This window comes from Hemitrygon akajei, unplaced genomic scaffold, assembly GCF_048418815.1.
Source record: "Hemitrygon akajei unplaced genomic scaffold, sHemAka1.3 Scf000152, whole genome shotgun sequence".
Taxonomy (NCBI): Eukaryota; Metazoa; Chordata; class Chondrichthyes; order Myliobatiformes; family Dasyatidae; genus Hemitrygon; species Hemitrygon akajei.
In genome coordinates, this window is record NW_027332038.1 from 767,162 (window position 1) to 791,063 (window position 23,902).

At 43.3% G+C, this 23,902-nt stretch overlaps 1 protein-coding gene across 1 annotated transcript in view; it reads left to right on the plus strand.

Annotated features, from left to right (window-relative positions):
• The first annotated feature begins 2,809 nt into the window (after window positions 1-2,809).
• The window catches only part of LOC140724017 (zinc-binding protein A33-like), a 239,956-nt gene continuing 218,863 nt past the window's right edge, over window positions 2,810-23,902 (plus strand). Inside the window, exons 1-4 of the mRNA XM_073038507.1 lie at window positions 2,810-2,841; window positions 3,894-4,110; window positions 4,791-4,886; window positions 5,303-5,536. Coding sequence (XP_072894608.1) covers window positions 2,810-2,841; window positions 3,894-4,110; window positions 4,791-4,886; window positions 5,303-5,536 — 579 coding nt within the window. The remainder of the gene's footprint in view (window positions 2,842-3,893; window positions 4,111-4,790; window positions 4,887-5,302; window positions 5,537-23,902) is intronic.

The window sequence follows — 23,902 nt, forward strand, 5'->3', positions numbered from 1 at the left end:
ATGCAATGGCCCATGTCGGTTAGAATATTTTTCTTTTTTTTTGGGGGGGGAGGGTTTCTAATTTTCTCCATTTTTTGTAACCACTATGAGTTTGGGAGGTTATCATCTATTTGTATTTATACCTTAACCTATTAATTATGTACTCTCAAGCACTTTGTATTCATGTTTCATTTGTGTTTGTTTAAAATCAATAAAAAGATTTAAAAAGAAAGGACTATTCTAAGGAAAGTGTGGAATAGGCGCAACGGGCCGAGTGGCCAGACATGCTCCTGTTACTTATTTTCTAAAGCACGAGTTTACCTTTGCGCCTTGTTCTCCTTTGGTTTTCAGCCGTTCGGATTGCACAGGGGAGCGGTGAGAGCTCCGGAGATCCATCGGCAGCCGCTGCGGGGCAGCTCCCGTCTCCCAGCAGTAAGGGACGGGTCTGGGAGACAACTCCAGACAACAGGCCCCGATCCTCGGCGGGGAAAGGCCGGGCGCCCTCCGTGTAGCTGAAACATCTCACGGAATCTCCGCCGGTCTCTTCAGCTCTGCCTTCGAAAGGATTCACGACCCGCCGGTGGTGCAGCCGAAACCCGAGGCGCAGCTCCCGGTCTCAGGCCTCACTCGGTCCCGGTTCCAAACCCCGGCCCGGCCGGGCGCTCAGCGTCCCGCCCACTGACACCCCTCAGCCAATGAGAGCATCCTTCTCCAAGCACAGGTCGCTGATTGGCTGTGAGTGTGTGAGGACGGGCTGCTGCTCGGAGCTTCAGATGTCAGTCGCAGTTTGTTCTCAGAATTAAAGCAAGTTTCCCGAAACTCGAATTTCAAAGTAAATCTTATTATCGGAGTACAGATAAGTCACCACATACAACCACATACAAATTGTGCAAATGCAAATACAGGGAAATAGCGATAAATAACAGGAACATGAAATAACCGCAGCGGCTGCTGATGGATCTCCGGAGCTCTCACCGCTCCCCTGTGCAATCCGACAGGCTGAAGGCCAAGGCAGAACAAGGCGCAAAGGTCAACTCGTGCTTTAGAAAATAAGAAACAGGAGCAGGCGTTGCTGTTCGGCCCGTTGCGCTGTTCTGTCCCTCACTCAGAACATGTCTGATCTTTGACCTCAGTGCAACTTTCCTGCAAAGTTCCCAACATCGCCAAGCCCCTAAATATGAAAGTTTAATATAGGAAACTTGTGGAGAAAACTCCAAATATTCACTGCACTGTGTTGGGGAAATTTCTCCTCATCTCAGTCCTGCTGAGGTGATCTCGGATTTTGAGTCTGTGATCCCTCGTTCCACTGCCCAGCCAGGAGAAACATCATTCCTGCCCCTACCCTGTAAATACCCTGTGAGACTGTGTCTGTCTCAATCAGGAAGCTTCTCCATGTGAACCTTGTGTTAATGAAATTGGTGACAGTTCTTTCAGACCAGCATCTTTGACCAGAAGAACACCAGGAAGTGGTCAGCACGGAATGTCCTGCAGTTACTGCAGGAGAAGGACTGGATGGACACAGTGGAGTGGTTCCCTGAGCAGACAGTCCAGACCATCTGGCAGAATGCCTCATCACCAGATCTCACCAACAGGCAGAAAGACCTCACCTGTCTGGCAGCGAGAGGGCCCCTCCCAGTCTGATCCTTGCTGCATGCCCGGAGATCACTCCCAAAGCGCGCTGTCCCGAGATTACTGCAGTGGAGACGAGAGGGTCCCTCCCAGTCTGATCCTTGCCGCATGCCCGGAGATCACTCCCACAGCGCGCTGCCCCGAGATTACTGCAGTGGAGACGAGAGGGCCCCTCCCAGTCTGATCCTTGCTGCATGCCCGGAGATCACTCCCAAAGCGCGCTGTCCCGAGATTACTGCAGTGGAGACGAGAGGGTCCCTCCCAGTCTGATCCTTGCCGCATGCCCGGAGATCACTCCCACAGCGCGCTGCCCCGAGATTACTGCAGTGGAGACGAGAGGGCCCCTCCCAGTCTGATCCTTGCTGCATGCCCGGAGATCACTCCCACAGCGCGCTGCCCCGAGATTACTGCAGTGGAGACGAGAGGGCCCCTCCCAGTCTGATCCTTGCCGCATGCCCGGAGATCACTCCCACAGCGCGCTGCCCCGAGATTACTGCAGTGGAAACGAGAGGGTCCCTCCCAGTCTGATCCTTGCTGCATGCCCGGAGATCACTCCCACTGCGCGCTGCCCCGAGATTACTGCAGTGGAGACGAGAGGGCCCCTCCCAGTCTGATCCTTGCTGCATGCCCGGAGATCACTCCCACAGCGCGCTGCCCCGAGGTTACTGCAGTGGAGACGAGAGGGCCCCTCCCAGTCTGATCCTTGCTGCATGCCCGGAGATCACTCCCACAGCGCGCTGCCCCGAGATTACTGCAGTGGAGACGAGACGTTTACTCACCTCTTTACGGACTGTGGGCTGGCGAAGATCTGTGGAGAAAGATGCAGGGGCCTGTGCCACATCAGCTGCGTGACAGAAGGCTGACTGATCCTCGGGCTGTTCCCAGGACGCGCAGGAAAACGGACAGCGAATGCTGCTGGAAGATCATCAACTCGGGGAAAGACTCGAAACTTGTTGGCCTGCCATCACACCGAGATGTCCGGAGAGCAGCGGTTCCCAACCTGGGGTCCACGGTTACTGGTATCGGTCTTTGGCATTAAAAAAATGTTTTGGAACCCCTGTCGTACAGGAATGCTGCCGACTGGCACATTCCAGACGACAGGGACACCATTGGTACTATCGGGTCGCTCTACTGCTCGACTGGGAGAGGCCGTGTTTGCTGAGGAAGCCTCTCAATTATTGTTCACCACCCCAGGGGGCACATGAGCGACAACAGACCCCATAGAGAACGAATGTAAATTCATTGGGTAAAGTTATTGGCACGTTTTATCATTCTGAATAAAGCTTATAAAGCTTACTTTGATACAAAAAAAGTATCAACATCTGATCTGTGCCCAGAGTGAAGGAGACCAGGCCTTCTATTGGAGACAGGACGGACATGGGTGAAGTCACAAAGTTTTTCTCACGAAGGGCTGTTGAAATCAGGACCTTACCGAAAAAATAACATTTTCCACCCTGTGACGTAGAATCTCCAGTCCTGTGCTTTTTCCTGCAACCACAGGTCGGTCATCACCACTGCATCTCTCTCCTCACAGCACAATATTCTCTCCGCATCCCCAGTTTAATGGCATGTTTTCACTGTTTACTTATCCACCGTTTTACACTCCACTCTGACTCTCTTAGACCTGCAGAAAGATTAAAAAAACTAGCTGCTGGAGGAACTCAGCGGGTCGGGCAGCATCTGTGGAGGGAAATGGACAATCGACATTTCGGGTTGAGACAGTTCAGATGAAGGATCTCGATCCGGAAAGGTTTTTCCGATCGGAGCGATGGGGCCTTTGGGCATACAGCTAACTTTTTTTGTCGCTCTAGGTGTTTACGAGATGGGGTTGCTGGGCATATGGCCAACTCACCTACGCTCGTCGCCGGGATTAGACAGTCCATTGGGCGTTTTCTTATCTTTTCCCTGTTTAATTTGTTGTTGATCCCACACTAACATGGATATAGCCAGAATTTCCACTGAACACATCCAGCAGCAGAATGTTCATTCCCTGAGTCTGCAGCGCGCGTAGTGGACAATCGCGGTACTGCAGGGGATCAGCAGCTCCCCGAAAGTGAAAGCATTCTGAATCAGGAAGTGCTGGGAGTTAACATGGCTTCGAAAGGACAGGCCGAGAGTTGGACCGAGGAAGTAATTTGTCCCATCTGCCTGGATTTCTTCACCGATCCGATGTCACTGGAGTGTGGACACAACTTCTGTCGCTCTTGTATCACACGGTGTTGGGAAAGGGAGCAGAGAAACTCCTGCCCGGAATGTAGAGCGGTGTTTGCTGACCGCACCCTCAGGGTGAATCGGGCCTTAGCAAATCTGGCTGAAAAAGCTCGAAATCTGAATCTGAATCCGAAAGGGAAGGAAAGAAAACTTCACTGCGAGGAACATGAGGAAGAGCTGAAGCTGTTTTGTGAAACGGACAAGACACTGATCTGTCTGGTCTGTGCAGTTGCGCAGGAACACAGAGAGCACCGCTTCATGCCGATTAAAGAAGCTGTTAAAATCTACAAGGTAAAAACTAACGTTAGCTTAATACTTAAAATATTTCATTTGTCCTACATACCATCACACTTGTCACACGACCCTCTGCAACTTCCGCCATCTCTAACGGGATTTTAGCATCTCTCCGTCCCACAGCCCAACTCCGCACCCCGCAACTCTCCGCTCTCCATACGGATCGCGCTCTACGTACTGTATCGCCCTGATCCACTCGCTCCTCCCCACTGATCTCCCTCCTGGCACCGACACCTGCAAGCGGGACAAGTGCTACACCTGACTCCTAACCTCCTCCCTCGTCACCATTCAGGGCCGCAAACAGCCCAGTTCCTCCCGTTTCCTCCATGGTCGATTGTCTTCTCGTACTAGATTCCTTCTTCTCCAAACCTTTACCTCTTCCACCTGTCCCCTCTCAGCTTCTCACTTCATCACCCTCCCCCACGTTCCCCCTCACATTGTCTCACCCGTCACCTGTCAGCTGGTTCTCATCCCCAACCTTTTTATTCTGGCTGCTGTCCCATTCCTTCCTAGGCCCAATGAAGGGTCTCATCCCGAAACACCGGCTGTTTATTTCCCCTGAATAGATGCTGCCTGACTCACTGAGTTCCTCCGGCATTTTGTGCGATAATCGGGTTTGATCCCCTGTTTATTTCGATGCATCTTTTTTTCTATTTCCTTCACTCTCTGACTTCCAGGATCAGCTAAAATCTTCCTTAGACTCTCTCACAAAAAAGAAATCAGACTTCCAGGAAAAAGAGCAGCAACAGAAAGAGAAGATTTCCGGAGTTCGGGTGAGGCTTCCTGAGCGGAATTTCTGATATTACTGTCGAGTTTTGCTCCATTTAATGCAGAATAGCCGAGAATCGCAGCTCCAGTGACCTGGGTTCGATCCTGACCTCTGCTGCTATCTGTGTGGAGATTGCATGCTCTCCCTGTGGCCATGACGGTTTTAGACACATCCCAAGAACATGCTGGTTAAATGGTTAATTACAATTAACCCTGTGAAGGTGGGGGAGGGTATATGTGAATCAGGTGGGGGTTAATGGGTCAATGGGGGGAATAGGTTTCAGGAAAACGTGAGGGAATGGGGTTGACGGGAATGTCTCAGAAGTAGTATGGACCCCAATGGGCCGAATGGTCACCTTAATGTCATAAGGAAATACAACACAGCAATGCAGTATATTAATCTTCACCTTTTATTCGACAGGAACAGTCACACAGTGTTCAGACCCACATCACATCCCAGTTTGCTGAACTGCGCCAGATTATCACTGAGAAAGAGCAGAGCTTACTCGGGGATCTCAGGGAAGAAGAGAAGAGGATTCTCAACCCAATGGAGAAAAGTCTTCTTAAGATTCAAGAGAATATAAGGATTATTCAGGAGGAAATCACTAAGTTAAAGGAACAGATGGATCAAAAAGACAGTGTGATGTTTCTCAAGGTGAGGGATTACATTTCAATTTATTTCTGTCAAATTGAACTAAATGAACAGTGGTATGTTTGAAATAAACACAGCACAGCGGCCAATTCAACCTAATCAATTGCCGCTGCTGGTGACCTCACACAGAGTGTTCTTCTTGCATGACGAACCTCCAATCACTCCGCTAATGACATTCTAAAATGTCGGAGACAGATATTCGATCCTTTATCAGCAACATACAATATTTAAGCGATGAAATTTCAGCATTATTAATCATAAATTAAACTGCAATTAATCGGTCAACAAAAGATATGGCATCTGCCAGTCCCAGGATCAAAACAACACAGAACAAAGTATGAATATGTAACTTATTCCCTTCACTTTTACGATGTCCCCACTCACCTGACTGGTTATCGTAATAAACACCTAACACAGAATACAACGCAGACAGAAAACTGACGTGTTGCTCCTACACACAGTGTTTACAAATGGCAGTAAACTGTTTCTCACCAGACAATTGATGCAACTATTCAGGGTTGATGTTTTCCAAAAACTGGACTTCCACAACTTCTGTACATCCCAGAACAGAATGTAATCTTCTCTGAAATGATTTACTCTGATCATAACACAGAGCTGCTGATTGTGTCCTTAATTAGAACATTAAATATCCTCTAAAACTCCCATTAACACCCAGTTCTAGTCACAGGCTGTGAGTGTGTGGTGAGGTGGGTGTGAGGGTCTCTCTGTCAATCAGTGAGTACAAAGAATGTGACCCACACATCAGACTTAGCCTCCATATCCGGTTTCCATCAGATTACGGAAACTTTCACTGTCTCTACTTTCTCGAATTATTTTTACATGGGATTGTGTCCCGTTCTCTGTCATGAGCAGGCCATTCGGTCCATCTTCTATCAATTTCCCCTCTGCACAAACCTCCTGCCACCTACTCACCGCACCCAGCAACAGTGCCCCGAACTCTCTGGTCCCTCACGTGTTTATCCAGCCTCCCCATTACATTCAATCTCTGCTGTTCCATTTCAACCACTCCTGTGGCACGGAGTTCCACATCCTCTTCACTAAATTTCTTGTGGGATTTATTAAAAACCACCTGGCATTTTATCTTTGACTGAAGGTCTCCCCATAAATAGAAACATAGAAACAAAGAAAACATACAGCACAATACAGTCTCTTTGGCCCACAATGCTGTGCCAAACATGTATTCACTTTAGAAATTACCTCGAGTTACCCATAGCTCTCTATTTTTCTAATCTCCATGTACCTGTGTGGGAGTCTCTTGAAAGACCCTATCGCATCCACCTCCACCTTCATTGCCGGCAGCTCATTCCACCCATTCCAAAAAACTTACTCCTGACATCTCCTCCGTACTACTTCCAAGCACCTGTGTCCTCTCGTGTTCGCCATAATGAGGTACTTTTTCCACCTTCGCGCAATCAAATCCATCACTAATCTTAAATTGTTCAATTTTATCATTCTGACGCTTTATCCAGATGGTAATGCACAGCCTGTCCTGTCTTCCCTGTCAGTTTCATCCTCTCAGTAATGGTCTGAATTTCAGAAACTTTCCCTGTAATTTTCCCCGTGGTTTTGTATTGCTGGTGTGTGTTTGTGACTGTGGGACTGGGAATTTTCAACACCTTGTAATGATTTGGATGAAATTCAGGATGTGGACATTAAGTCCAAGTCTAATCAGATTTGTGCTTTTATTTATTTCAGGAGGAAGCTCATCGAAACAGGAGGTAGGACAGGCTCTTTACTGAAACCCTTTATGGATTTGTAAAATAGTTCAAAATTCCAGTTTATCACCAGCAGTTTAATATTTACAGAATCAGTGACGATGTCCACGAATTGTCAGTGACAGATGAGGCCCTACCGGTTGAAAAATTCGATCACCCCTATTTGTTGAACACAGTGCTGAGAGAAACACTTGATGCCATTAACCGAGGTAAAACTTACAAAGATTCATTTTTACTTATTCATGAAACACAATTAATTTATAAGCTGAAGCAAGGATTGGCTGTGATAATGGACTGAAGGGGAACTGAAGTTTATTTCACATCAACCCCACCGACTGGGAGGCATCGCTGTCACATGGTCAGCTGAAGATGTCAGACCCCTGAACACACCAGCACAGGGTCACAATACAACCAATACACGGGACTGGCAGATGAACCACTGTGTCCTGATCCCAGACACACTGCATGAACACACCAGGACATGAGTTTGAATCTACCACAGGAGCTGGGAATTTAATACTGACTTGATGATATTGTAGGGAATAAAAGCGAGTATCAGTGTGGTGACAGGGATTGTCCTCTGTGCCCTGTGAGTGCAGACTCTGACTGACACAGGTCTTCCCCCTTCTGGAACCACAACTCTCACTGTTGTTAGAGGCAGAAGAGGGGAGCAGTAGGGACAGGGGATTCAATTGTCAGGAGACAGACAGGAGAATATATGGACGGGAATTGGACACCCGAATGTGCCAAGGTCAGGGATGTCTCCGATCGTGTCTGCAGCATTTTAGAGAGGGAGGGAAAACAGCCAGATAACTTGTTGCATTTTGGGACCAATTACATCGGAAGTAATAACAAAGAGGTCCTGAAAAGAATCTGGCTAGCTTGGTAGAAAGCTCAGAAGCAGCACCTCCAGGGTTGTAATTTCTGGATTGCTGCCTGTGCCACGTGCTGGTGAGGGTAGAAACAGGATAATTTGACAGATAAACATGGCTGAGAAGATGGTGCTGGGGACAGGGATTCAGGTTCTTGGATCATCGGGATCTGTTCTGGTGGAGGAATGACCTGCTCAAAAGGGATGGGTTGCACCTCGACCCGAGGGAGAACAATATTCTCACAGAGAGGTTTGATAGAGTTGTTTGGGAGGGTTTCAACTAATTTGGTGGGGTGCGGGGTTGGAACTGGAGTGAAGGGATAGGACTGATGGTAAAAATGCAAAGATAGCGTGCAGTCAGACTGTCTGATATGGCGGACAGATGAGAGGAGAAAATTGCAGCCAGCAAGGTGAGTATCAGTGCATTAGGCATGCAGAATTAAAAAGGGTAGCAGATACAGTACACAAAGTGTTATATCTCAATGCATGGAGTAGGAGAAATAAGGTGGATGATCTTGTTGCACTATTACAGATTGTCAGTTATGATGTTGTGGCCATCACGGAAACGTGGCTGAAGGATGGTTGTAGTTGGGAGCTGAATGTCCAAGGTTACAGAATGTATCGGTGGTATAGGAAGGTCGGGTGAGGGGGTGACGTGGCTCTGCTGGTAAATCAGCAGCTAGATGCGACATAGGATTGGAAGATGTTGAATCTTGTGGGTTGAGGTAAGGAACTGCAAAAGTAAAAATGACACTGACAGCAGTCATATACAGGCCTCCCAACAGTCAGTGGGCTGAGGCCCACAGATTACAACTGGAAATAGAAAAGGTTGATGAAAAGGACAATGTTATGATAATCATGGGAGATTTCAACATGCAGGTCAATTGGGAAAATCAGGTTGGTAAAGGATCTCAAGAGAGTGAGTTTGTTGAAAGCAATGTGATGGCTTTCTAGAGCAGTTTGTCGTTGAGCCTTCTCGGGGAACAGCTCTACTGGATTGGGTGTTATGTATTGAACCAGAGGTGAGTAGTTAAAAGAAAGCTTAGGAAGTAGTGTTCACAACATGACTGAGTTCAACTTGAAATCTGATAAGGAGAAAGTGAAGTCTGACATTGTAGTATTTCAGAGGAGTGAAAGAAATTACAGCGGTCTGAGAGAGGAGTTGGCCAAAGTAAATTGGAAGGAGATGCTGGCAGGGATGAGAGAAGAGCAGAAATTGTGTCAGTTTCTGGGAGAATGTGAGAGGTGAAGGATAGATGTATTCCAAAAATAAATAAATACTCAAATGGCAAAATAGTAAAACCGTGGCTGATAAGGGAAGACAAGTTATTGTAAAGGCAAAAGAGAGGGCATACAACTAAACAAAAATTAGTAGGAAGACAGAGGATTGGGAAGCTTGTAAATATCTACAGAGAGGAACTGAAAGGATGATTGGATGGGAAAAAATAAACAAGAAATTGATTTAAATTGACTTTATTACTTACATCTTCATATACATGAGGATTAAAATCTTTACGTTACGTCTCCATCTAAATATGCAATGCGCAATTTATAGTAATTTATGATGAATTATATGTATAACATGCTGGTCAATATAACATAGAAATACAGTTGTGTCAGCATGAGTTAATCAGTCTGCTGGCCTGGTTGAAGAAGCTGTCCCCGAGCCTGTTGCTCCTGGCATTTATGCTGTGGTACCGTATCCCGGATGGTAGCAACTGGTACAGTTTGTGGTTGGGGTGACTCTGGTCTCCAATGATCCTTCAGGCCCTTTGTACACACCTGTCTTTGTAAAACAAGTTAGCAAACAATACCAAATTGTTTTTCAAGTATTGTAAAAAAATAAAACAGAGATGAGAGTGGATATAGGACCGCTGGAAAATGAGGCCGGATATATAATAACGCGGGATAAAGAGATGGCAGATAAACCAAATATTTTGCACCAGTCTTCACCGTGGAAGACACTAACACTGTGCCCGGTGTTGAAGGGTCCGAGGGAAGAGAAGTGAGTGCAGTTACTGTTACAAGGGAGAAGGTGCTCAAAAAGCTGAAAGACCTAAAGGTACATAAATCACCCGGACCAGATGAACTGCACCCTAGTGTTCTGAAAAAGGTTTTGACATTGTGGAGGCATTTGAAATGATCTCCCAAAAATTATTGGACCCTGGCATGGTGCCAGAGGGCTGGAAAATTACTCTTTAAGTAAGAGGGAAGGTAACACAAAGGAAATTACAGACCAGTTAGCCTCACCTCTGTGGTTGGGAAGAAATTGGACTCAACTGTTAAGTATGAGGTTATGGAATACTTGGTGACACTAGACAAGACAGGACAAGTCAGCATGGCTTCGTTAAGGGAATATCCTGCCTGACAAACCTGTTGGATTCTTTGAGGAGATTACAAGCAGGATAGATAAAGGGGATGCAGTGGATGTTGTATATTTGGAATCTCAGAAGGCCTTTGACAAGGTGCCACACATGAAGGTGGTAACCAGGTTAAGAGGCCATGGTATTACCGAAAAGTTACAGGCATGGTTAGGACATTGACTGATTGGTAGGAAACAGCGAATGAGAGTAAAGGGATCCTTTTCTGGTTGAGTGCCAGTGACTTGTGTTCCACAGGGGTCAGTGTTAGGACACCTTCATTTTAGGCTGTATATCAAGATTTAGCAGATGAAATAGACCATAAGACATAGGAGCAGAAGTAGGTCATTCAGCCCATCGAGTCTGCTCCACCATTCAGTCATGGGCAGATCCAATTTTTCCGGTCATCCCCACTCCCCTGCTTTCACCCTATACCCTTTGATGCCCTGGCTAATCAAGACCCTATCCTCTCTGACTTAAATATGACTTGGCCTTAACAGCCACTTGTGGCAACAAATTCCACAGATTTTCCACACACTGACTAAAGTAATTTCTCCGCATCTCAGTTCTAAAAGGAAGTCCTTCAATCCTGAAGTCATACCCTGTTGTCCTGGAGTAGATGGCTTTGTTTCCAAGTTTGCATATGATACAAAGATTGGTGGAGGGGCCAGTAGTGTTGAGGAAACAGTTAGGCTGGACAAGGACTTGAATGAGGAGAATGGGAAAGAAAGTGGCAAATGATATACAGTGTTGTAAAATGCATGGTCATGCACTTTGGTCGTAGAAATAATGTGCGGATTTTTTTTTTTCGAATGGGGAGAAAACCCAAAATGCTGAGATGAAAATGGACTTAGCAGTCATTCTGCAGAACACACTAAAGGTTAACTTGCAGGTAGAGTCAATGGTGAGGAAGGCAAATCCAACGCTAGTATTCAATTCAAGGGATTTATAGAGCATTCAATTCAAGAGCAGGGATGTGATGCTGAGGCTTGATAAGGCACTGGTGAAGCCTCACCTTGAGTATTGTGAACAATTTTCTAAGAAAAGATGTGCTGGCATTGCAGAAGGTTCATTTCATAAGGATGTATCCGGGAATGAAAGGGTTATCATACGAGGAACGTTTGATAGTTCTGTGTCTGTACTCGATAGAATTTAGAAAGATGAGGGGGGATCTCATTGAAACATTTTGAATGTTGAAAGTCCTAGACAACGTAGATGTGGAAAGGATGTTTCCCATGGTGGTGGAGTTTAGGACAACAGGGCACAGCCTCAAATTAGAGGGGCATCTATTTAAAGCACATGTGAACAAATTTGAGCCAGCGGCTGGTGAATTTGTGGAACTTGCTGTGTGTATTTAAGGCAGAGCTTGATAGGTTCTAGATTGGACACAGTATCAAAGGTTACGGGGAGAAGGCAGGGGGGCTGAGGAGGGAACAAAAGGATCAGCCATGATTGAATGGCGGAGCAGACTCGATGGGCAAATGGCCTAATTCTGCTCCTATGTCTTATGGTGATCAGACCACTACATCAAAGCATTGTGAGAATGAGCTCGGACACACCAACAAGCATTGACATGGGTCAAGATTTCATCTCGGGAGAAGCACACACAGCATAACGGCCTGGCAAAGCTCCCTCACACACATACACAGGAAGGACTGGCAGATTGTAGTCACAGCCTCAGCAATGTACGTTGTTATTTCCCTCAGTAACCTGGAAACCAGTCTCTTCAGAGACAGTCATTTATTCATTTAAACAACTCAATCACATGTGACACATTGTCAACACACACCAGACATGTGATGGCACACTGTAACATACAAATTCTTCAATATGCACACTCTCCTTCAATGTGTATACACACCAGACGAATATTTACCACAATCAACAGACACACACACACACACACACACACACACACACACACACACACACACACACACACACACACACACACACACATACACACACACAGACACACACACAGACACACACACACACACACACACAATATACTATCAGAGTGTGACACACGGCCACAGAAATATGCACAAATTCCCATTTAGGATTGAAATCTGCCGTCCTTACCCAGTCTGTCTGTTCTGTGGCACTGAGCTGCCCTCTGACGTGACGTCACATCAACACTTCACAGACAGACTCCGGGGTGAGATTCCTCAGGAGGATGATCTGGGAGGGTTTGACGGATGTTGAACTCACGGCCCACTTCATCAATCTGCAAGACTAAGGTGTCTTCTTGAGCATGGTCCATTTTTAGATAGATAGATACTTTATTCATCCCCGTGGGGAAATTCAACATTTTTTTCCAATGTCCCATACACTTATTGTAGCAAAACTAATTACAACCAATACTTAACTCAGTCAAAATATGATATGCATCTAAATCACTCTCTCAAAAAGCATTAATAATAGCTTTTAAAAAGTTCTTGTGTGTGTTTAACCTTTAACCATTTCCCTTCTGTGCACCTGTCCAAATTTATTTTAAAATATTTTATTTTTACCTGTTTCTACAGCGTCTGAGGTCAAATTCCATTTACCAACCTCCCTCTCCATGAGAATATTACCCAATAGACCACTCAGAAAAATTTCCCATCTCACTTTCAATCTGAGGCCTCTGGTTCTGTACTCCCATTTCTTGGAAAAACAAACGTTATTTAAGCTCCTTATGAATTATTTACCTCGATAATGGGTCATACCTGAACATCCTACAGTACAGCTGAATAGCCTGCCATGTGCAGAAGTTCGCTGATGACACGGCCATAGTGGGGTGTGTCAGGAATGGACAGGAGGAAGAGTATAGGAAACTGATACAGGACTTTGTGATATGGTGCAACTCAAACTACCTGCGTCTCAATATCACCAAGACCAAGGAGATGGTGGTGGACTTTAGGAGATCTAGGCCTCATATGGAGCCAGTGATCATTAATGGAGAATGTGTGGAGCAGGTTAAGACCTACAAGTATCTGGGAGTACAGTTAGACGAGAAGCTAGACTGGTCTGCCAACACAGATGCCTTGTGCAGGAAGGCACAGAGTCGACTGTACTTCCTTAGAAGGTTGGCGTCATTCAATGTTTGTAGTGAGATGCTGAAGATGTTCTATAGGTCAGTTGTGGAGAGCGCCCTCTTCTTTGTGGTGGCGTGTTGGGGAGTCAGCATTAAGAAGAGGGACGCCTCACGTCTTAATAAGCTGGTAAGGACGGCGGGCTCTGTCGTGGGCAAAGTACTGGAGAGTATAACATCGGTAGCAGAGCGAAGGGCGCTGAGTAGGCTACGGTCAATTATGGAAAACCCTGAACATCCTCTACATAGCACCATCCAGAGACAGAGAAGCAGTTTCAGCGACAGGTTGCTATCGATGCAATGCTCCTCAGACAGGATGAAGAGATCAATACTCCCCAATGCCATTCGACTTTACAATTCAACTGCCAGGAGTAAGATATGTTAAAGTGCCGGGGTTAGGACTCAATGTATTTAAGTAAACTACTTAAGAACTTTTTAAAAGCTATTATTAATGCTTTTTGAGAGGGTGATTTTAGATGCATATCATATTTTTACTAAGTTAAGTATTGTATGTAATTAGTTTTGCTACAATAAGTGTATGAGACATTGGAAAAAATGTTGAATTTCCCCATGGGGATGAATAAAGTATCTATCTATCTATCTTATCCACTCTCTGCGTTTAACCCAAGCCCCCAGGCCCGGTAACATCCTCCTGAAGCCTCCTGTCCAGTGTAATGACATCCTCCCCATATTTGGGAACCGGAAATGCAGACAACGCTCCAAGTGTGGTCTATCATCGACATCAAAGGCCTTGCTGAATTTCATGTGGACAGTGTGGAATAGGCTGATGAATACAGGACTGAAAGTGTTTTTTTAGATTGGGACAAGAAGGGCGGCGTGGGAGCTAAATTCTGAAGGAAGGCAGTTTTTTAAAAAAAAACTTTGCGTACAAGAACGGCGAGACTGCGCAGGACAGCGCGGAGAGTTTAAAAAGATGACCACCCTTACAGCGGGCAGCGGAGTGGGTGGCAGCAGAGTGTAGGGCTTTGGCTCAACGGGCTTAGACGGTAACGGGAAGAGGCGAGAGCGAGGAACCGACTCTTTTTCTCCCCTTGGCAAATCGGCCTGGACGGACGGAGGAAAAGCAGAGCACATTAGCCAATGGTTTAAAAAGTTTGTGTATTTGGCGAAGTAAGTGGGTGAGTAGACCTATCTTTCTTTGTTTCATTCCTGTAGAATTAGGTAGCATGTCTGCAGGGTTAGTGCTTTGTTCAGGGTGTCAGATGTGGGAATCCTGGGAGACCTCCAGCCTCCCTGATAGCCACATCTGCACCAGGTGAACCGAGATTCAGCTCCTCGGAGACCGTGTTAGGGATCTGGAGCTGCAGCTTGATGACCTACTGCTTATTAGAGAAAATGAAGAGGTGATAGACAGGAGCTACAGGGGGGTAGTCATCCCTAGGCTACAGGGGTCAGAAAACTGGGTGACTGTCAGGAGAGGGAAGGGAAATGCCCGGATAGTGGAGAGCACCCCTGTGGCTGCCCCCCTCAGCAACGAGTATATCGTTTCGGATGCTGTTGAGGGGGATGACCTGACAGGGGACGGCCACGGTGACCGGGTCTCTGGCATTGAGCCTGGCACTGTTGTGCAGGAGGGAAGGAGGGAGAACAGGAATGCGGTAGTCATAGGGGATTCCATAGTCAGGGGAACAGACAGGAGATGCTGTGAGCCTGGTAGAGATACCCGCATGGTGTGCTGCCTCCCAGGTGCCAGGGTACGAGATGTCTCGGATCGGGTACAGAATATTCTGAAGGGAGAGGGCGAGCAGCCAGCTGTCTTGGTACATGTTGGTACCAATGACATAGAGAGGAAAAGGGAGGAGGTCCTGAAGAGAGATTTCCGGGAGTTAGGAATGAAGCTGAGAAGCAGGACCTCCAGGGTAGTAATCTCAGGATTGCTACCTGTGCCACGTGCTAGCGAGGGCAATAATAGTAGGATCAGGCAGATGAATGCGTGGCTGAGAGACTGGTGCAGGGGGCAGGGCTTCAGATTCTTGGATCATTGGGATCTCTTCAGGGGGAAGTATTACCTGTTCAAAAAGGACGGGTTACACCTGAACCATAGCGGGAATGTTTAATAGAGCTGTTAGGGAGGGTTTAAACTAATTTGGCAGGGGTATGGGAAAACGGAATGATAGAGTGGTGGAGGGGGAAACAGAAATAAATCTAAGATAGTGAGCAGTAAAGATGTCAGGAAGGACAGGCAGGTGATGGGGCAAATTTGTAGCCAATGGGATGAGTTGCAGTGCAATGAAAACAAAAAGTACCAAATACTGGACTTAAGGTATTATACTTAAATACACACACCATAAGGAATAAGGTGGGTGATCTTATCGTACAGCTACAGATTGGCAGGTATAATTTTGTGGCCATCACCGAGACGTGGCTAAAGGATGCATGTCTCTGAGAGCTGAACGTCCAAGGATACACTGTGTATCGGAAGGATAGGCAGGTAGGCAGAGGGGGTGGCGTGGCTTTATTGGTAAGAAATGATATTAAATCATTAGAAAGAGGTGACATAGGATCGGAAGGTGCAGAATCTTTATGGGTTGAGCTAAGAAATCGCAGGGGTAAAAGAACCCTGATGGCAGTTATATACAGGCCTCCTAACAGCTGCAGTGAGGTGGACTACAAATTACAACAGGAAATAGAAAAGGCTTGCCAGAAGGGCAGTGTTATGATAATTGTGGGGGATTTTAACTTGCAAGTGGATTGGGAAAATCAGGTCAACACTGGATCTCAAGAGAGAGAATTTGTAGAATGTCTACGAGATGGCTTTTCAGAACAGCTTGTTGTTGAGCCCACCAGGGGATCAGAGATACTGGATTGGATATTGTGTAATGACCCAGAGGTGATTAGAGAGATTGAGGTGAAGGAACCGTTAGGACGCAGTGATCGTAACATGATTGAGTTCACTGTGAAATTTGAGAAAGAGAAGCCGAAATCCGATGTGTCGGTATTTCAGTGGAGTAAAGGAAATTACAGTGGCATGAGAGAGGAACTGGCCAAATTTGACTGGAAAGGGACACTAGCGGGAGGACGGCAGAGCAGCAGTGGCTGGAGTTTATGTGAGAAGTGAGGAATGTGCAAGACAGATATATTCCAAAAAAGAAGAAATTTTCGAATGGAAAAAGGATGTGACCGTGACTGACAAGAGAAGTGAAAGCCAAAGTAAAAGCAAAGGAGAGGGCATTCAACGAAACAAAAAATATTAGGAAGACAGAGGATTGGGAAGTTTTTAAAAGCTTACAAAAGGAAACTAAGAAGGCCATTAAGAGGGAAAAGATAAACTATGAAAGGAAGCTAGCAAATAATATCAAAGAAGATACTAAAAGATTTTTCAAGTATATAATGAATAAAAAACAGGTGAGAGTGGATATAGGACAGATAGAAAATGATGCTGGAGAAATTGTAATGGGAGATAAGGAGATGGCTGAGGAACTGAACGAGTATTTTCATCTGTCCTCACTGAGGAAGATATCAGCAGTATACCGGACACTCAAGGGTGTCAGGGAAGAGAAGTGTGCGCAGTCACAATTACGACAGAGAAAGTACTCAGGAAGCTGAATAGTCTAAAGGTAGATAAATCTCCAGGACCAGATGGAATGCACCCTTGTGTTTTGAAGGAAGTAGCTGTAGAGATCGCGGAGGCATTAGCAATGATCTTTCAAAAGTCAATAGATGCTGGCATGGTTCCAGAGGAGTGGAAGATTGCAAATGCCACTCTGGTATTTAAGAAAGGGGTAAGGAAGCAAAAAGTGGATTATAGACCTGTTAGCTTGAGAAATGGTTGGGAAGTTTCTGGAGTCAATTGTCAAGGATGAGGTTACGGTGTACCTGGAGGCATATGACAAGATAGGCCAAACTCAGCGTGGTTTCCTTAAAGATAAATCCTGCTGACAAACCCATTGAAATTTTTTGAGGTAATTACAAGTAGGCTAGGCAAGGGAGATGCAGTGGATGTTGTGTATTTGGATTTTCAAAAGGCCTTTGACAAAGTGCCACACATGAGGCTGCTAAACAAGATAAGAGCCCATGGAATTATGGGAAAATTACGTACGTCGATAGAGCGTTGGCTGATAGGCAGGAAACAGAGAGTGGGAATACAGGATCCCATTCTGGTTGTCTGCCAGTTACCAGTGGTGTTCCACAGGGGTCCGTGTTGGGGCCGCTTCTTTTTACGTTGTATATCAACGATTTGGATTATAGAATAGATAGCTTTTTGGCTAAGTTTGCTGATGATACAAAGATAGGTGGAGGGGACGGTAGTGCTGAGGAAACAGAGTCTGCAGAGAGACTTGGATAGATTGGGAGAATGGTCAAGGAAGTGGCAAATGAAATACAAAGTTGAAAAGTGTATGGTCATGCACTTTGGTAGAAGAAATAAATGGGCAGACTATTATTTAAATGGAGAGAGAATTCAAAGTTCTGAATTGCAACGGGACTTGGGAGTGCTCGTGCAGGATACCCTTAAGGTTAACCTGCAGGTTGAGTCGGTGGTGAAGAAGGCGAATGCAATGTTGGCATTCATTTCTAGAGGAATAGAGTATAGGAGCAGGGATGTGATGTTGAGGCTCTATAAGGCAATGGTAAGACCTCACTTGGAATGAGAGGGAACCTCACAGAAACATTTCGAATGTTAAAGAGCATGGACAGAGTGGATGTGGCAAATTGTTTCCCATGGTGGGGGAGTCCAGTACGAGAGAGCATGACTTAAGGATTGAAGGGCGACCGTTCAGAACGGAGATGTGAAGAAATTTTTTTAGCCAGAGGGTGGTGAATCTGTGAATTTCTTGCGGCAGTGGAGGCCAGGTCATTGGGTGTATTTAAGGCAAAGATTGATAGGTATCTGAGTAGCCAGGGCATCAAAGGTCATGGTGAGACGGTGGGGGTGTGGCACTAAATGGGAGAATGGATCAGCTCATGATAAAATGGCGGAGCAGATTCAAAGGGCCGAATGGCCGGCTTCTGCTGCTTTGTCTTATGGTCGTATTTGAATGAACCAGTATACGTAATAAGCATCTTGTAGCACAGGTAGAGTTTGGCAGGTAGAAACTTAGGCAGGTACGACTTTGGTCAAAGGAATAAAGACATAAACAATTCTGTAAACAGGGCAAACTTCAAAAATCAGAGGTGCAAAGGGACTTGGGTGTCCTTGTGCAGTATTCCCTGAAGGTTAACTTGCAGTTTGTGTCAGTGGTAAGATTGGCAAACTCAATGTTTGCTTTCATTTCGAGAGGATTAGAGTACAAGAGCAAGGATGTATTTCTGAGGTTTTAATAAGGCATTGGTCAGACCACACTTGGAGTATTGTGAGCAGTTTTGGGTCCCTTCTATCGGAAAACATGTACTGGCATTGGAGGGGGTCCAGAAGATGCACAAGAATAATTCTGGGAATGAAAGAGTTAACATATGAGGAGTGTTTGATGGTTCTGGGCCTGTACTCACCGGAGTTTAGAAGAATGGCTGATTTATTATCCCTCTCAACCCTATTCTCCCGCTTCCTCCCCGTAAGTTTTGAGACTCTGACTAATCAAGAAGTTTACTTATTAACTTCTGCTTTAAAAATCAAACAGGAGAAAATCTGCAGATGCTGGTAATCCAAGCTACACAGGTCCTGATGAAGGGTCTCACCAGATCTCTCTGACACCTGTCAGGAGAGAGTTGATGTTGGGAGGATGTGGGTGGGTCGAGAACGGTAAGCACAGCCTCCGACTATAGGGATGTCCATTTAGGACAGAGATGAGGAGGAATTCCTTTATCCACAGGATAGTGAATCTGCCACAGGCAACTGTGGAGGCCAAATAATTTTGTATATTTAAAGCAGAGTAACACACACAAATTGTTTGGGGAGGGGACGTCATGTGATGACGTGGGATCGAGACGCGGATATCCAGCTCTCCCGTAAAAAAAAACTAATAAATTAATGTTTAAGTGAAGAAAAGTTAGTAAATATTTCCTAAAAACTACGTCTAAACTACTCAGGATTTTCCTTAGATATGCCTCCTAAACAGACAAAGAAGAAAACGATTACTTTGAAGGTAGTACAAGTTGAACTGGCCACCATGAAGAAGCCTCGGACTCAAGTGCATCTCAATCCGGCGATACAGAACAGAAATCGCCCGCAGCATCAATAGTCTCCAAGAAGGAACAACAGGAACTGCGCGTGCGCGCAGGAAAGGGCATGCGCAAACATTAGCAAATTTAACTACAAATCCCAGCTCCCATTGGAAGCGGAAGTGAGAATGAACCCGCGGTGGATTCGGATTCTCTGGAACATACAGATGAAGAAGATGAGGTAAAAGAAGAACAACAGGAAGAGATTGGAGGTGGAAGATATTCTGGAAACATAAGAGTTCCTCCTTTGGTGCAAATAATGCATGAATTAAAAGAATTTAAAAAAATTAAAATAATACAAAAAGATTAAAAATATGAAGGCTATGTTTGATAAAATGGTGAAAAAACAGGAGAAAATGGACAAGAAAGTTAAAAACCTGGAAGAAATAACGGGAGACACTATTGAGAGTGAAGAAAATGGAAGATAATACTCTTGCCTGGACATCAGAAAGAAAACGACTGTTGGAAAAAATAGACGTGCTTGAAAATTTTAGTAGACGAAATAATATTAAAATTGTTGGTCTTAAAAGAAGGGATAGAGGGAGAGGATCCAATAAAATTTTTTGAAAAATGGATCCCGGAAAATTTGGAAATGGAAGAGGGAACCCAGTTGATTGAAATCGAAAGGGTCCACAGAGCTTTAAGATCAAAATCCACGACCAATCTTGATAAAATGCTTAAGATATCAAGGTAAAGAAAAGATCCTGAAGGCGGCTGCCCAATATGCCAGAAAGAAAAATGAGCCATTGATGATAGAAGGGAAAGCAGTTATTTTCTATCCTGATATAAGTTATGACCTTTTGAAGAGAAAGCAGAAATTTAAGCCAGCGAAAAATGTTTTATGGGAAAAGGGATACAAATTTATATTACGCCACTCAGCAACACTGATAATTGTTTTGGATGACGGAAAAAGAAGATTTTTTACTGATCATCGGGATGCAGAGGAGTTTGCACAAGAACCCCCAAATATTCACTGGTCACAGTAAAGATTTAAAAGTGAAACAGATTAAAGATGAAGACAGGGACACTGAAGTGAGTTGATGGACATTAAGGACAGAAGAATATTTAAATATACTTTTAATTATATGATACAGGTAAAAATTTGAGAAATATTAATCGAGAGTAGTAATATTATTTTTTCTTATATATACTTTTTCATGTTACGGGGGAGCTGGGGATCTTCGGATCGATCGCTACAGGATTCACGTGTGTAATCATGGCGTTTGCCATGACCCGCACAACGGAGGCGGTAATGTTGTGTTTTTTTTCATTCACAACATTAGCCGGGGTTTTATTTTTTCTTTTATCTTTCTTTCTTTGCCTGGATGATCGGAGGGGAGACACATAGCAACATGGAGAATTTTAAAATAATTCCCCAAGGTACTATGAGAGTTGAAATATTATGTATTATTATAGACTGGAGTAGCCACGTTAAAAATAATGACTAATTTACTGATTTTTTAAAGTTTTAATGTTAATGGGCTTAATGGACCGGTGAAAAGAAAAAGAATTTTAACATACATTAAGAAAATGAAAATAGATATAGCTTTTATACAAGAATTATATTTAACAGAGATAGAACATCAGAAAGTAAAGAGAGATTGGGTCGGAAATGTTATAGCAGCTTCATTTAATTCAAAAGCGAGCGGAGTTCCAATTTTGGTCAACAAAACTTTACCAATTAAAATACAAAATGTATTAATTGATTCTGCGGGAAGATATGTAATTATATATTGTCAAATATTTTCAGAACTATGGACTCTTATGAATATTTATGGACCAAATGAAAACGATGTAAAATTTATACAGGAGGCTTTTTTGAATTTGGCTGACGCACACGATAAAATATTAATAGGTGGAGAATTTAACTTTTGTCTAGACCCAGTTTTAGATACGTCAACAAAGGTTGTTACAAAACCAAAAGTAGCAAAGTTATCTTTATCATTGATGACAGATTTAAATTTGTTTGATAAATGGATAAGAATTAACCCAAGAGAAAGAGATTATTCAAATAGACATAAAACGTATTCAAGGATAGATTTTTTTCTTACTATCAGCGAATATTCAAGACAGAGTGAAAAATATGGAATATAAAGCAAGAATATTGTCAGATCATTCCCTCTTGATAATGACAATGATAATGATGGATAAGGAGAAATCGATTTAAAGATGGAGATTTAATTCAATATTATTAAAACGTCAAGATTTTTGTGATTTTATGAAAAAACAGATTCAAGTTTTTTTAGATACAAACTCACATTCAGTTGATGATAAATTTATACTATGGGAAGCGATGAAGGCATATTTGAGAGGCCAGATAGTACGTTAGACTTCTAAACTGAAGAAGGAATATATGGTAGAAATAGATCAATTGGAAAAAGAGATTACAAAATTAGAAAAAGAATCTCAAAGATATATGACAGAAGAAAAACAAAGACAACTTGTTAATAAGAAACTACAATATAATACACTTCAGACATACCGAACAGAAAAAAAACAATTATGAGAACTAAACAGAGATATTATGAACTTGGTGAAAGATCACACAAGATTCTTGCTTGGCAGTTAAAAACAGACCAGGCTTCCAAAACAATAAATGCAATTAGAACAAGTGTAAATAAAATTATTTATAAACCTTTATAAACTTTAAAACAAAATTATTCTGAATTATATCAATCAGAATCACAAAATGATATTGTTGAGATAGAAAGGTTTTTATCAGAAATAACTCTCCCAAAATTGAATTTGGAAGAACAGAAGGGATTAGATGTGCCTTTTACATTAAAAGAGGTCGAAGAAGCTCTAGGATCACTTCAGAGTAATAAATCTCCAGGAGAAGATGGTTTTCCGCCTGAATTTTACAAAAAGTTTAAAGATTTATTAATTCTTCCTTTTATGGAGCTAATACACCAAGCAGAAAGAACGCATAAACTTCCAGAATCTTTTTCGACAGCTATTTTAATAGTATTGCCAAAAAAAAAATACAGAGAAATTTAAAACCAACATCATATAGACCTATTTCTTTGTTGAACACGGATTATAAAATAATAGCAAAGATTTTATCTAACAGATTATCTAAATACTTACCAAAATTAATACACATGGATCAAACAGGATTTATTAAAAATAGACAATCGGCAGATAATGTAACTCGGTTACTTAGCATAATTCATTTGGCACACAAGAGGGAAGAAATGAGTGTAGCAGTTGCTTTACATGCAGAAAAAGCATTTGATAGATTGGAATGGGATTTTTTATCTAAGGTATTGGAAAAATATGGATTAGGAGTATCTTTTATAAAATGGATTAAAACTTTAAATACTAACCCCAAAGTTAAAGTGGTGACAAATGGCCAAATTGCAACATAATTTCAGTTAACAAGGTCAACTAGGCAAGGTTGTCCATTATCACCTGCTTTACTTGTGTTGGCGATAGAACCATTAGCTGAATTAATTAGAACTGACTCAGATATTATTGGTTTCAGAGTTAATCAGGAGGAATATAAAATTAGCTTATTTGCTGATGATGTTCTGATTTATCTAACTAACCCATTATAGTCAATGTCGATTAATAACTCAATTTAGATGGCCAATAAATGGTATAAAGTATTTAGGTATAAGAGTTGATTATGATATAAAGAATTTATATAAATTAAATTATTTGCCATTATTGAAACAAATTCAAGAGGATCTTGATAAATGGATGATGTTACCAATAACATTAATAGGTAGAGTCAATGCTGTAAAAATGAATATATTCCCTAGATTACAATATTTATTCCAAATATTACCAAAACAATTATCGCAGAAATTTTTTAAAGAGTTAAGTAAATGTGTGAGGAAATTCCTTTGGAAAGGTAAGATATCAAGAATATCGTTGGGAAAAATTGACATGGAAATTTGACCTAGGAGGGTTACAATTAGCAAATTTTAAGAATTATTACAAAGCAAATCAACTTAGATTTATTGCATCATTTTTTGATGAAGATAAACCAGCATGGATTAGAATAGAATTAGACAAAATAGGAGAAAATATAACAGAAGATTTTATATATAAATAGGAATCTAAATGGATACGGGAAACGAAAGAATCTCGTATACTAAAACATTTAATTGATTTATGGAATAAGATGATGAGATAAAGAAATCTTTATTAGCAAAGCGACCTTTAATTCAAAATAAACTTATCCCTTTTACAATGGATAATCAA